At 34.2% G+C, this 15349-nt stretch overlaps 1 protein-coding gene across 8 annotated transcripts in view; it reads right to left on the bottom strand.

Annotated features, from left to right (window-relative positions):
- Positions 1 to 355: 355 nt before the first annotated feature.
- The window catches only part of NEK1 (NIMA related kinase 1), a 229862-nt gene continuing 214868 nt past the window's right edge, over positions 356 to 15349 (bottom strand). For 5 of the 8 annotated variants that reach the window (XM_011223581.3, XM_011223585.3, XM_011223584.3 and 2 more), the window contains one exon: positions 357 to 2382. In XM_011223581.3, coding sequence (XP_011221883.1) covers positions 2369 to 2382 — 14 coding nt within the window. In that variant the 3' untranslated portion in view covers positions 357 to 2368. Of the gene's footprint in view, positions 2383 to 15349 lie in introns of all 8 variants that reach the window. The other 3 variants (XM_019798524.2, XM_019798525.2, XM_034661388.1) reach the window with 1 other exon arrangement.

Genomic DNA, 15349 nt, shown 5'->3' with positions numbered 1-15349 from the left:
CTCCTAAGCTTTGGCCTTGCAATTCATCTTCTTTTATTTTATTTTAAAAAAGATTTTATTTATTTATTCGACAGAGATAGAGACAGCCAGTGAGAGAGGGAACACAAGCAGGGGGAGTGGGAGAGGAAGAAGCAGGCTCATAGCAGAGGAGCCCAATGTGGGGCTCGATCCCACAACGCCGGGATCATGCCCTAAGCTGAAGGCAGACGCTTAACCGCTGTGCCACCCAGGTGCCCCTGGCCTTGCAATTCATCTTCTGACACCTTCTGTATTTTCAGATGTATATTAAAGATACACACATACACATACACACACACGTGATCTTTAAAGATCCATCATCAATGAAGTAATAAAAGGTAGAGTATTTTTTAATTTATGAGGAAAAGCCCCTTTATTTAGCATTAAAATTATTTCAACAGGAAGGCTCATTACAATAGTGTGTTATTCCTAGGAACAGGAAATCTCTGCCAAATTCTTAATGTATTAATACTAAATATACTTTTTCCTACTGAATTTATTCTTTTTCACTCTCCAGGTGAAATAAATAAAAAAACCAGCGTGCTAAAAGCACAATGTTAGACCTGGAATTAGTCTGACTCTGGCCTTTTATGCAAGCGACTTCATTCATGTTACAATTCAAATGTCTTTGCCTGTTAAATGAAGGTAATATTAAATCATCCTCATAGCCCTTTCTAGCTCTAATTAATCAATCTATAGATGCCTCCACACTTCACTTCGAACACCTTTAATAGACCTTATTAAACAATAATAGCTCTCTTTCCAATGACACAATCTTTCCATAACAATCCAGAGCCACTCATTACCAATTGACTGGAGATGGCACAAATCCTATTCGTCATCCCTATTCTTGTATATATAAATGACATCTTTTGAAATACGGTTAAACAACTTTTCTACTGTGTTATATCCATAGTTGCTTTTCTAATAGTTGTAATAGGTTAGAATTAGAAAATAACTCCCCAAAAGGTCATTCTCATTTTTCAGGATTGTAGAGAATTAAAGTGCAGAAATCAAATTCTTCCTTGAAAAAAAAAATAATGGAAACCATCAGATAAAACAAACAAAAGTATTCTCAGCTCATTGAAAAAGCATTCTATATTAAGAATAGTGCAAATAAGTAAAAGACAACTGATAGTGTACTTCAGGTAGAGAATAAAAATTTAATAGTAATATCATAAAATAAACATATAAAAATCAAGTATTCAGTTTTGGATGTTAGAAATAATATACATAATAAATTTAGCATGGTACTGATAGTGCTGCAAGATAAGATTTTACTGTTCAAATTACAGAGTATGCCAATCAGGCTGCTACATACTCTGGGTTTCAAAAATTATGCCTTTATTGCTAAAAGCATCTGAACTTTAGATATCTCTAATGAAACCATGCAATACCTGGTATATTGCAACTGAAGCTGTGTGACCATCATTTTAATGACCATAATGGAAATAAAAGAGGCAAACATTTCCCCCCCTTTGGAATGCTAGTTACCCAAACTGTCACAGTGTCAAAATAAAAACAATTCCTTTTTTTGTATTGCCTTGGAAGCATATACATGAGAGAAAGTTAAAAACAAAAAGGGCAACTTTATAATATGTGCTATATGTCAATGTTAAAATTCATAAACTAATTTTTCAATATAATATTCCTGATTTTGGCCCTTAAAAACAATTAACAAACTTTTTAAATACCAGGAAATATAATTTTGCTATTTTTTCCACAATCAAATTTTTCAATGATCTCTAAGACTGACTTCTACAGCCGGTTCCACTGAGCGAGTTCAGGAGACACACTGGTTGAAAAAGGACGGAGAATATAAACTTTAAGGCTAAAAATTCCATCTTCAAAATGTAAAGATTTAAATAGAGCCCTTGGCAAGGTTATTTAATACCAAACTGCTGACTACAAAAACACGTAGACAGAAAAAAAGGTCATGCTTAAATACTTAAATGAAAAACCATAGGCAAGTGTTTCATAATGTAAGTAATTCTCTCAACTTAAAGACATTTGCTCAAAGTAAAAGTTACCTTACTGCATTGGTAAATCTTTTTTAGAACCATTAAGTCCAGTTCTGGATCAATGTCTCTTATGCTTTGGTTGGATAAGTTAATAAAGTATATATTCTCTAGGAGCTTATTATAGAACTCAATGAACAAAATAAAATAGAAAAAATACTAGAATCTTAATTGAAAAATGGCATGTTTCTCCATCTTTTTCACGCAATCAGCATGCCCATCTTAAATCTGATATTTGTGGAAAATTGTTACACTTCCCACTGCAGCTTGTTTTTCTGATGAGCCAAATAAAATGCTTTCATACAGTTGAGAATTAAAGAATGTTCTGATGATTATTCATCATTATCTGTGAAAAAGAAAAAAAAGTTATTTCACTTCAATGCAAATCAAACTATATCTACTTAGTAAAAAACGGATTCTTTTTTATGCTAAAGGAAAAGAGCTTTAATGCAGTTTTAAGTGTAGTTTTTATTTAATATCACTTAATATTATTTAATATCACATACTCAGTGTAAAATATTCAAACAGTACAATGAAGAATAAAGTGGGAAACAAAAATCACCTATAAGCCACAGTCAATGTTAATAATTCTATGCAAATAACAAATTTTGAAAAAACTTTCCAAAATATTTCTTAAATTGCCCATTTCCTCCTTAAAGCGCATAATGGATGGAAGAACAGATAAATAAGTGATAAAGCAAAATTATAAAATGCTAGTGGCAGAATCTAGGTGCTGGGTATATGGGTGATAAATGTAAAGTTCTTCCAACTTTTACATATGATGAAAATTTTACAATATGTTGAGAAAGAATGAATCACTGATATATTCTATGTCAGTTTCAGTGGTATTTTATTTTATAGATAAGGCATAATTAAATTAACCATTTTGACTTAAAAACATGTTGGTTGCTACCAATTTTTCTTTACTCTAAAAGAACACTGTTGAATGAATTAAACAGACTGCTTGGTTTAATCCTACATGGCAATCACTATCTTCCACATTCTAGCAAAAGTGATCTTTCATTAAAATCCAAGCGTCAATTCAAGTCACCGCACTGCTTAAAACCCTCTTCTACACCTTCCCACTACCTCAGAATAGAACCTATGTTCCTTATGAGGGTTGCAAAACCCTTCATGATCTAACCTTCTAAATACGTCCAGTCTTAACTACTTAATTACCCATCTTCTCCAACTGTCCCTAGAATATATGCTTTAGTAACACTGACTTGGTTATAGTTCCCCTAATACATTTTGCATGCTTCTATGTTTAAGTACACATACTGATTTTGGGATAAACTCCCATTCATCTTTCAAAATCTAACTCCAACGTCCTCTCCTCTAGGAAGAATTACCCTGACATCTTTTATTTCTCCCGATGTTGCTGGATCATTACTTTATGCAACACATATTTTATTGCTTCCAATGTTATACTCTGTACTATAATTTACTTATTTTTTACAATTTTGAAATGCTTCAAATAGAAAAGTACAGAGAACAAACTAATGAACACACATTGTACCTAATACCTAGAATTAATAAAAGTTAATTTTGGGTCATATTGATTTGGATTATTTATTAAGAAAAACACATTACAGATAGAAAGTACCATTTTCCAATCTTATTGTCCTTTCTTCTTGCCCAAGGGCATTATCAACATCCTAAACTGATGTGTATCTTTTCTTTTCATGGTTTTTTACTTTTATGGCATATATGCACGCCTAAATAATATTGCTTTTAAACACTATATAAATGGTACTGTCCTACTTATTCCATTCATCGTATTTGTGGGGCTTATCCATACTGATAGATGAAAATTAAGTTCATTTGTTTTAACTGCTATAGAGAACTTCATTACATAAGCACAGCACAATATCCATCTATAATAAATGTGGAAGGAAAGTCTACAGGCATGGACTGCCAAGACTGATACCCTACATGAGGACTTGGTGGCCTTTGTCATTCTACCATTGAGCACAGCTATAATCCCTTCCCTTGTAGAGGAACTTTTTAGGAATAATGTAAAATAATTTACACACTTTACTAGTTCTATTTGACTTCTGACTCTGAATAGTACTTAGCTATGGACTAAATGGCATTAATTTTACTAATAGCTGCAGTTGCAGATGCTTACCAAACCTATATTCTAACAGGATCAGGCAGCCCAAGAGGGGAGGCCATCTTTTGAGGACTCAGATCATTTTCAGTAAAATAAAACAGAAATGTATTCTAGATAATCTTTTAAACTTATTTTTTAATGACACTGATACCACTTTTGGGTGAACAACATATAATTTACTTATCCTCTCCCTTCATTAATCTCCCCCTCCCCTAAAACAGAAAATCAAAGTGTGTAAGTACCATATGCAGATGACATGGTTTAATTATTATCTCCTAATGTGGTCTTAAAGAACAATCTATAAGACAACTAGATTTAGGGTCTAAGTATTTCCAATAAGAATGACTTTGAAATAGTTATTCTAAATCCAATTACTGTCTAACATTGAACTGTTTTAGGATTAACAATACAAAACAGCAATTTATTTATATAGTTCCATATACATTTTACAACCAGTTTAGTGAGTTTATATATTAGTATATGTAATTTTTACATATTAGTAAGTTGCAATGTTTTAGGGGCTTCAATAAGATATTTTTAAAAAGGTTTCCAGGGTAAGCATTTGACTAACTGCTTTATACTTTTTCTAGGCTAAAGGATATACTGATAGGCTTTATGATACAGAACTTCAGGGTCCTCATCCCTTTTCATTTGTGTGATATGAAATTTGTATGAAATTCTGATATTGATTCTTTTTCTTTTTTTAGATTGAAGACTAACAGACAAACATTGTATTAGTATCAAGTGTACAACATACTGATTTGATATTTACATACACTACAAAATGATCACCACAAGGTCTAGTTACAGTCTTTCACTGTACAAAGCTGTTACAATGTTATTAACTATATTCCCTATGCTGAACATTATATCCCTTGTCTTCTTTTCTAACTGAAGACTGTACCTCTTAATCCCTTCACTTATCCATCATCCCTCCCATCTTCCCTCCACTCTGGCAACTACCAGTTTGTTCTCTAAATCTATGACTCTGTTTCTGTTACTGTTCTGTTTCGTTTTTTTTTTTTTTTTTTTTGGTTCAACATGTAAGTAAAGTCATATGACTTTCGTCTTTCTCTGATTTATTTCATATAACATAATACCCTCTAGGTCTATCCATGTTGTTGTAAATGGCAAGAATTCACTCTTTCTGTTGGCTGAGTAGTATTCCATTGTGTATATTTGCTACATCTTTATCCATTATCTATGTATGGACATTTAGGTTGCTTCCATATTTTGGCTACTGTAAATATTACTGCAATGAACATATGAGTGCATATGTGTTTTTGAATTAGTATTTTCTTTTTTTAATTTTTAAGTAATCTCTACACCCAACATGGAGCTTGAACCCATAACCCAGAGTTCAAGAGTCGCATGCTCTACCAACTGAGCCAGCCAGGTGCCCCACTGATTTAGTAGTTTCAATTTCTTTGGATAAATACCTAGAAATGGAATTGGATTGTATGGCAGTTCAATTATTAATATTTTGAGGAACCTCCATACTGTTTTCCATAATGGCTGCACCAAATTACATCCCACCAAGAGTTCCCTTTTTTCTACCTTCTTGTCAATACTTGCTATTTCCTATCTTTTTTTTTTTTTATAATAGCCATTCTGACAGGTTTAAGGTGGTATCTCTTTGTGGTTTTGACTTTAATTTCCCTGATGGTGAGTGATGTGGAGCATCTTTACATGTGCTTGTTGGCTATCTTTATGTCTTCTTTGGAAAAGTGGCTATTCAGGTCCTCAGCCTTTTTTTAATTGGTTGTTTGTTTTTTTTTGATATTGAGTTTTATGAGTTCTTTATATATTTCAAATGTTAGTCCCTTATTGAATATGTCTTTTTTGAATATCTTCTCCCATTCAGGAGGTTGCCTTTTCATTTTGTTGATGGTTTCCTTTGCTGTGCAAAAGCTTTTTAGTTTGATGTGGTGTCCCTTGTATATTTTTCATTTGTTGTCCTTGCCAGAGGAGACAGATCCAAAAAAGTATTGCTAATACCAAGGTCAAAGAGCTTACGGCCTATGTTTTATTCTCAGAGTTTTATGGCTTCAGGTATTATTTTAAGTCTTTAATCCATTTTAAGTATATTTTTATATGTAGTGTAAGAAAGTGGTCCAGTCTCATTCTTTTACATGTAGCGCTCCAGTTTTCCCAACATCACTTAGTGAACAGACTGTCTTTTCCCTGTAATTTCTTGCCTCCTTTGCTGTAGGTTAATTGAACACATAAGCATGTAAGCATGGGTTTATTTCTGGGCTCTCTATTCTGTTCCATTAATATTATGTGTCTGTTTTCATGCTAGTTTTGATTACTACAGCTCTGTAGGATAGTTTAAAATCAGGAAGTGTGATACTTCTTCATTCTTCTTTCCCAAGATTGCTTTGGCTATTCAAGGTCTTTTGTCATTGCACATAAATTCTAGGATTATTTTGATAGGGATTGCAATGAATCTGTAGACTGTTTTGGGTAATATGGATATTTTAACATATTAATTCTTCCAACTGATTTTGAACAGTGTATCTTTCCATTTATTTGTGTCATCTTCAATTTTTTTTCATCAATGTCTTATTTTTTTCAGAGTACAGGTCTTTCACCTACTTGGATAAATTTATTCCTAGGTATTTTACTCTTTTTGGTGCAATTATAAATGGGATTGTTTTCTTAATTTCTCTTTCTGCTAGTTTGTTATTAGTGCACAGAAACGCAACATCTTCAATTTCTTTCATAAGTGTTTTATAGTTTTCAGAGTACAGATCTTTTACCTCTTAGGTTAGGTTTATTCCCAGGTACCTTATGTTTTTTGGTGCAATTATAAATGGGATTGATTCCTTGATTTCTCTTTCTGCTGCTTCATTATTGGTGTATAGAAATGCAACAGATTTCTGTATGTTGATTTTGTATCCTGCGATTTTACTGAATTCGTGTATCAGTTCTACCAATTTTTTGGTGGAATCTTTCGGATTTTCTACAGAGTATCATGTCATCTGCAGATAGTGAAAGTCTGACTTCCTTGCCAGTTTGGATGCCTTTTATTTCTTTTTGTTGTCTGACTGCTGAGGCTAGGACTTCCAGTAATATTACTCAGACATTAAAAAAAAAAATCTTGGCATTTGCAGCAACGTGGATGGAGCTAGAGTGTATTATGCTAAGTGAAATAGTCAGAGAAAGACAAATACCATATGATTCTACTCATCTGAGGAATTTAAGAAATGAAACAGATGAACACAGGGGGAGAAAAAGAGAGAGGCAAACCATAAAACAGAGTCTTAACTATAGAGAACAAACTGAGGGGTGCTGGACTGGAGGTGGGTAGCTGGATGGATTAAATGGGTAATGAGTATTAAGGAATGCACTTGTGACAAGCACTCGGTGTTATATGTAAGTGATAAATCACTAAATTCTACTCTTGAAACTAGAATTTAAATAAAAACTTTTAAGTAAAAGAAAGAGAGAGAGAGAAAAACACACAGATTTTTATATATTGCTTTTGTATTGTGCAACTTTCCTGACTTCAATTATTATTTCTAATAGTTTTTGTGTGGAGGCTTTAAAGTTCTCCCTATATAGTATCCTTTCATCTGGGAAAAGTAACAGTTTTACTTCTTTTTTTCCAATTTTGATGCCCTTTATTTCCTTTTCTTGTCCAACTGCTGTGGCTAGGACTTCCAATACTATATTGAATAAAAGTGCTGACAGTGGGCATCCTTGTTTTGTCCTTATCTTAGAGGAAAAGCTTTTGACTTTTCACCACTAAGTACGATGCTTACTGTGGGTTTATCATATATTAAGTTATATTATATAATATTACATATCATATTATATTATATTATAAATGGATACTGAATTTTAGCAAGTGCTTTTACTGCATCTACTGAGATGATCATGCCTTTTATTCTGTGTTTTGTTAATGTGGTGTATCACATTGACTTGTGAATACTGTACCATCCTTCCATCCCCAGAATAAATGCCACTTGATCATGGCGTATGATCCTTTGAATGTATTGTTGAATTAATTTACCAATATTTTGTTGAGGATTTGCATCTATGTTCACCAGGGATATTGGCTTATAAATTTCTTTTTTTTGTAGTGTCTTTTTCTGATTTTAGGTTTCAGGGTAATGCTGGCCTCATAGAAAGAGCTTGGAAGCATTCTTTCCTCTTCAGTAATCTGGTAGTTTAAGAATGACAGACACTAACTTTTAAAAAATGTTTGGTAGAATTACCTGTGAATCTGTCTGGTCCTGAGTTTTATTTGTTGGGAGGTTTTTGTTTTGTTTTTTTGTTTCTGTTTTTTTGTGTTTTTATTGCTTCAATTTCATTACTTGTAATCAGCCTGTTCAAACTTTCTATCTCTTCCTAATTCAGTTTTAGAAGACTGTTCTAGAAACCTATCCATTTCTTCTAGGTTTTCTATTTATTGGTGTATAGCTATTTGTAGTAGTCTTTTATGATCCTTTGTATTTCTGTGGTATTGGTTATAATTTCTCTTTCATTTCTGATTTTATTTGGGCCCTCTCTCCTTTTTTCTTGATGTCTTGCTAAAGATTTATCAATTTTATCTTTTCAAATAGCCAACTTTTAGTTTCATTAATCTTTTTCACTGTTTACTCTCTATTTTATTTCCTTTGTGATCTTTATTATTTCTTTCCTCTACTAACTTTGGGCTTGTTCTTCTTTTTCTAATTCCTTGAGGTGTAAGGTTAGATTGTTTATTTACGCTTTTTCTTGTTTCTTGAAATGAGCATGTATTGCTATAACCTTCCTTCTTATAATTGCTTTTGCTGCGTCTCATAGATTTTGGAGCATTGTGTTTTCATTTGTATTTGGCTCAAGGTATTTTCTGATTTCCTCTATCATTTGATCCATTGGTTTAGTAGCATGTTGAAGTCTCTACATGTTTGTGTTTTTTCCTAGTTTCCTCCTTGTAGTTGGTTTCTAGTTTCATACCATTGTGGTCAGTAAAGATGTTTGATAAGATTTCAATCTTCTTAAATTTTTTTTTTTTTGTGGTCTAACATATGATCTATTCCGGAGAATGTTCATGTGCACTTGAGAAGAATGTTCTGTTTTGGGATGGAATATTCTTTTTTTTTTTTTTTTTAAGATTTATTTATTTGACAGAGATAGAGACAGCCAGCGAGAGAGGGAACACAAGCAAGGGGAATGGGAGAGGAAGAAGCAGGCTCCCAGCGGAGGAGCCTGATGTGGGGCTCGATCCCACAACGCTGGGATCACGCCCTGAGCCGAAGGCAGACGCTTAATGACTGAGCCACCCAGGCGCCCCTGGGATGGAATGTTCTGTACATATCTATGAGTTCCATCTGGTCTAGTATGTTGTTCAACAGTCAATATTTCCTTATTAATTTTCTGTCTGGATGATCTACCCATTGATGTAAGTCAGATGTTAAAGTCCCTACTATTATTGTATTACTGCCAATTTCTCCCTTTGCATGTTAATATTTGCTTTCTGTATTTAGGTGCTCCTATGCTAGGTGCATAAATATTCACAAGTGTTATATCTTCTTATTGGATGGATCCCTTTATCATTATGTAGGGCCCTTTTTTGTCTCTTCTTAGAGTCTTTGTTTTAAAGTCTATTTGATTTGTTAAGTACTGCTACCCCTATTTTCTTGTCATTTCTATTTTCATGTAGTATCTTTTTCTACCCCTTCACTTTCAGTCTATGTCTTAAGATTTGAATTGAGTCTCTGATAGACAGCATACAGATGGGATTTTCTTTATTTTTTTTTTAATATACATTTAGCCACCCTATGTCTTTTGAGTGAAGCATTTAGTCTACTTACATTTAAAGCTATTATATCAGGTATATATTTATTGCCATTTTATTGCTTTCTTGTTTCTATAGTTCTTGTCTGTTCCTTTCTTCTTCTCTTGCTCTCTTATGATTTTTCTTTAGAGTTAAATTTGGTCTCCTTTCTCTCTATTTTTTGTGCATGTATTACAGGTTTTGGATTTGTGGTTACTGTGAGGTTCATATATAACAATTTATGTGTATGCTAGTCTATTTTAAATTGGTGGGTATTTCAAAAACCAGGGATGTACTGTATGGTGACTAACATAATAAAAATATTAAAAAAATAAATAAATTGGTGGGTATTTAATTTTGAACACATTATAAAAGCACTGCATTTTTATTCCTCCTCCCACATCATGTTTAAGTTTTTAATGTCATACTTATTTTACATCTTTTTGTTTGGTGTATCCCATAATTATTGTAAATTTAGTTGATATTATTACTTTTGTCTTTAACCCTCATACTAGCTCTGTAAGTCATTGATTCACTACCTGTCCTATATGTTTGCCTCTAATGGTGTGATTTTTTTCTTTTATATAATTTCTTATTCCTAGTTACGGCCTGCCTTCTTTTCTGCTTAAAAAAGACGCTTTAATATTTCTTTGTAAAGCTGATTTAGTAGTGATGAATTCTTGTAACTTTTGCTTGTCTGGGAAAATGTACCTCCCCTTCAATTCTGAATATTAACCTTGTCTGGTAGAATATTCTTGGTTGTTAGTTTTTTCCTTTCAGCACTTTGAATATATCACGCAACTCTCTTCTGGCCTGCAAAATTTCTTCTGAAAAATCAGCTGACAGTCTATAAGGGTTCCCTTACATGTAACTGTTTTTCTCTTGCTGCTTTACAGATTTTTCTCTTTATCTTTAATTTTTGACATTTTAATTATTATGTGTCTTAGTGTGGCTCTCTTTTGGATCATCTTGTTTAGGACCCCCTGTGTTTCCTGGATATAGATGTGTTTCCTTTCCCCAGGCTAGGGATGTTTTCAGCTAGTCTTTCTTACTTTCTTTTCTTTCTTTCCTTCCTTCCTTCCTTCTTTCTTTCTTTCTTTCTTAAGATTTTATTTATTTGTCAGAGAGACAGAGTGCACACATAAGCAGGGGGAATGGCAGGAAAAGGGAGAAGCAGGCTCCCTGCTGAGCAAGGAGCCCGATGCGGAACTCAAACACAGGACCCTGAGATCATGACCTGAGCTGAAGGCAGACACTTTACTGACTGAGCCACACAAGCATCCCAACTAGTATTTCTTCAAATAAATTTTCTAACCCTTTCTCTCTCTCTTCTCCTTCTGAATCTCCTATAATGCAAATGTTAATATGCTTGATGTTGTTGCACAGGTCCCTTTATCCTAATTTTCTTTTTCTTTCTGCTGTTCAGTTTGGGTGATTTAGAATATCCTGTCTTACAGTTCACTGATCTGTTCTATCATCTAATCTGCTATTTATTCTCTCTACTATGTTTTTCATTTCTGTTAATGTATTCTTCCTCTCTGCTACTTTCTTTTATTTTCTTTTTTGAAATTCTCATTGTGTTCATCTATTCTTTCCCTGAGTTCAGTCAGCATTTTTATGTCTATTATGCTGTACTCTTTATCAAGTAGACTGCTATCTTCATTTTCTTCAGTTCTTTTTCTGAAGTTTTGTCTTATTCTTTTGTTGGGACATATTCCTCCATCTCCTATTTGGCCTAACTCTTGTATCTGTTTCTATGTATTAGATGGTTCAGGTCCATTTCTTGATCTGAAGAAAGGCTTTATGTAGGAGATGTCCTGTGTAGCCCAGAAGCAAAACACAATCCCCCCCCCCTTGCCACCAGAGCCAGGTGCTCCAAAGAGCATCTGTGTGGGCTGCATGTATCCTCCTGTTCTGGTGGAACCTTGACTGCTGTGGCTACAATGGTGGGAGGGGGTTGTCTCTGGCCCAGAAAGCAGTGAGGCCCAGCCAATATGCAGAGTTGTACAGAGTTCTGAGTGATGCATGTGCCCTGGCATTAGATATCTACAGGAAAGATTCCATAATGGCTCCTGCCGGTGCCAGGATCAGCATGGCAGAACAAGGTAGTAAAAATGGCTGCTGCCAATGTCTCTGTCCCTGGGAAGAATCCAGCAGTTGCTCCAAGATGAGTAAGTGTTCTCCTTCACCTATGGTTTATGTGGTTTTGATCTGGTGTTTCGTGCTCGTTTCTGGGTTTAATGAGTCTGTAGTCAAGACCTTTAAGTGTAGGTTTTTCTTTCTCTATAGATCAATGTTGATTTCCAAAAGCAGGTATCTTGGGGACTTGTCTCTCCTCTACAGGATCTAAGTACTGGGGTGTCTGATGTGGAGCTCAAATCAACCATTCCTCAGGAAAAAGTTCTATACCTTTGAGATCCCCCTTGACCATGGAGTGCTGCACCAGGGGTGTGGGTTTTTTTCTGTAGTAAGATCATATCTATGCCTTTTCTATCCATCTCAGTGCTATCCCTTGTTGTGGAGGTTTCATTCATCCACTTTCTAGGACTCCTTCAGAAGGAATTATTCATTATGTAGTTGTGGATTTGTTGTGCCTGTGGAAGGAGGTGAACTTCCGATCTTCCTATGCTGCCACGTTGAACCCTCTCCCAGTATCACTTCTTGAGGAGTGTATAAGGCTAGCCTGATTTCTGGTGCTTTGTAGGAGAGACAGCCCTTTTGAAGCCACTCAACTATTCAAAAAACATGTCAATTCTACTCTGTGGCTCAGTCAACTGTTACAGTTCTCAGTTTAAGGAGCAATACCAAATAAAGGTTTTCCAAATATTTGTCAAGCAAAGTTGAACCCCAAGCACATTGCTGATTACTTACAAAAAGCAGTATTGAAACAATACTTATTGAGAACTGCCCGAAGGATAAACAATCTGATTATGAACACAACCAGTTTGGTTTTCTACACAGATTAACTTAAGTGGAATCATTCTCTGGCTTCATGCCATCAAATTACACTAGGTCATATTATAAGAAAGAGACCCATGAAATCCAAATAGTGTAAAAATTACTAAAGATAATTTTTAGTTCATTATATAGCACTGTTTTATAAAACCAGGGTCCAAGATCTCAATAAAATCAGAAATATTCAAGTGCCAGAAAAAGTTTAAATTTTATATACTAATTTTGAAAACAAAAATAACATTTCAATATTTAGAGGAAAAACATCTGTTTTACAGTAGTAATTCTCAAATGACAGATATTTTGAAAGACTAAGGCTTGACTTTTTTGCTAAGGCCTATGGACTGATTCTTTTTTTTTTTTTTTAAAGATTTTATTTATTTATTTGACAGAGAGAGACAGCCAGTGAGAGAGGGAACACAAGCAGGGGGAGTGGGAGAGGAAGAAGCAGGCTCCTAGCAGAGAAGCCTGATGTGGGGCTCGATCCCAGAACACTGGGATCACGCCCTGAGTCAAAGGCAGATGCTTAACGACGGTGCCACTCAGGCGCCCCTGATTCTTGAAGTCTAATAAAAGTTTCCCCTTTTAAAGGAATCCACATGTTATTAAATTTGAGGAACACTGTATGATTGTGCCCGATTTTAAGAACCATGGGAAAATTGTTCCTTTGTTTTAACACCAAAAATAGCTGTCTTTTGAGTGACATGTTTTATCTCAAGAACAGTGACTCATGTAATTAATTAGGTTTCCTGCTTTGCTAGAAAGATAAGCACCAAATTTATTACCTATTTTCGCAAAATGTAGAGGCCCTTTGAACATTAAATTTGTATTCTCACCTCATTCTTGGCTTAATAATCATTACTTATGCTCATTTGCTTGAAATGCTGACTTTCCCAATCATTTTTTAAACTTATTTTTACCTTGCACTGTATATATTTTTAAGTGCAATGTTAAAGTTTTTGACAAGATAGAATATAAATAAAACTTATGAAAATTTATATCATTAAAATTAAGCAACATTTTAAACATTTCAAATCCTCAAATCACCTTAGCATACAAATCATATCTTTAAAGTAATTTTGTGTAATGGAGAATCTTCATTAGATAAATTTATATCTCTACTTTAAAGAAACTATTATTTATTTGGATATATAAGTTCTGCCATTTTTCCCCCCAAAGTGATGCAATGGTTCTTTAATACTTCTTTAAGGAAAAGAGCTCCCTTAAGGATCTACAGTAGATCAGTGGATGCAGAAGAACATATCAGTAATCTGGAAGACAGGGAAATGGAAAGCACCCAAGATGAACATCAAAAAGAGAAAAGAAAATTTTAAATGAGGATAGGTTAAGGCATCTCTTAGATAACACCAAGCAAACAAACATTCATATATAGGGGTCCCAGAAGAAGACGAAAGAGAGAAAGGGGTATAAAACTTATTTGAGGGGCGCCTGGGTGGCACAGCGGTTAAGCGTCTGCCTTCAGCTCAGGGCGTGATCCCGGCGTTGCGGGATCGCCCCACGTCAGGCTCCTCCGGTATGAGCCTGCTTCTTCCTCTCCCACTCCCCCTGCTTCTGTTCCCTCTCTCACTGGCTGTCTCTATCTCTGTTGAATAAATAAATAAAATCTTTAAAAAAAAAAAAAAAAAAAAACTTATTTGAGGAAATAATAGCTAAAAACTTCCCTAACCTGGGAAAGGAAATAGACTTTCAGGTCCAAGAAGCAGGGAAGTTCCAAGGAGGTCCACACCAGGACACATAATAATTAAAATGTCAGAGCTTAAGGATGAAGAAAGAAAGACTTTTTAATGGCAGCAAGAGATAAACAAAAAACCTACAAGGGAAAACCAATAAAGCTCTCAGCTGATTTACCAGCAGAAATTTTGTAAGCCAGAAGAAGTAGCATAATGTATTCAAAGTGCTGAAAGGAAAAAGCCTACAACAAAGAATATTCTACCTGGCAAATTATCCTTCATATTTGAGGGAAAGATAGAGTTTCCTAGACAAAAAAAGATAAAGGAATTTATTACTATTAAACCAGTCTTATAAAAAATATTAAAGGGAATTCTTTAAGTTGAAAAGAAATAGCTATAATTAGACAAAAGAAAATGATGAAAAGGACAAACAATATGACAGCATGGACAATAAATGTGGAGAAGGGAGAAAAAAAGTTTTTTAAGAATGCGTTTGAACTTAAATTACCATCAAATTAATATAGACTGCTATATACTTAGGATGTTATATATGATCCTCATGGTAACCACAAACCCAAAACTTGTAATAGATACACAAAAAGGAAAAAGGAAAAAAAAAGCCAAAGATAATACTACAAAAATTCATCAATCACAAAGAAAGACAGCAAGAGAAGAAGGGAACCGACATTACAAAAAAACCCCCAGAAAACAACAGATTGGCAGTAAGTACATACATATCAATTAATTACTTTAAATGTGAATGGCTTAAATGGTCCAATCAAAAGAC

The sequence above is a fragment of the Ailuropoda melanoleuca genome, chromosome 5, assembly GCF_002007445.2.
Source record: "Ailuropoda melanoleuca isolate Jingjing chromosome 5, ASM200744v2, whole genome shotgun sequence".
Lineage (NCBI taxonomy): Eukaryota > Metazoa > Chordata > Mammalia > Carnivora > Ursidae > Ailuropoda > Ailuropoda melanoleuca.
This window is presented reverse-complemented; position numbering and strand designations above follow the sequence as displayed.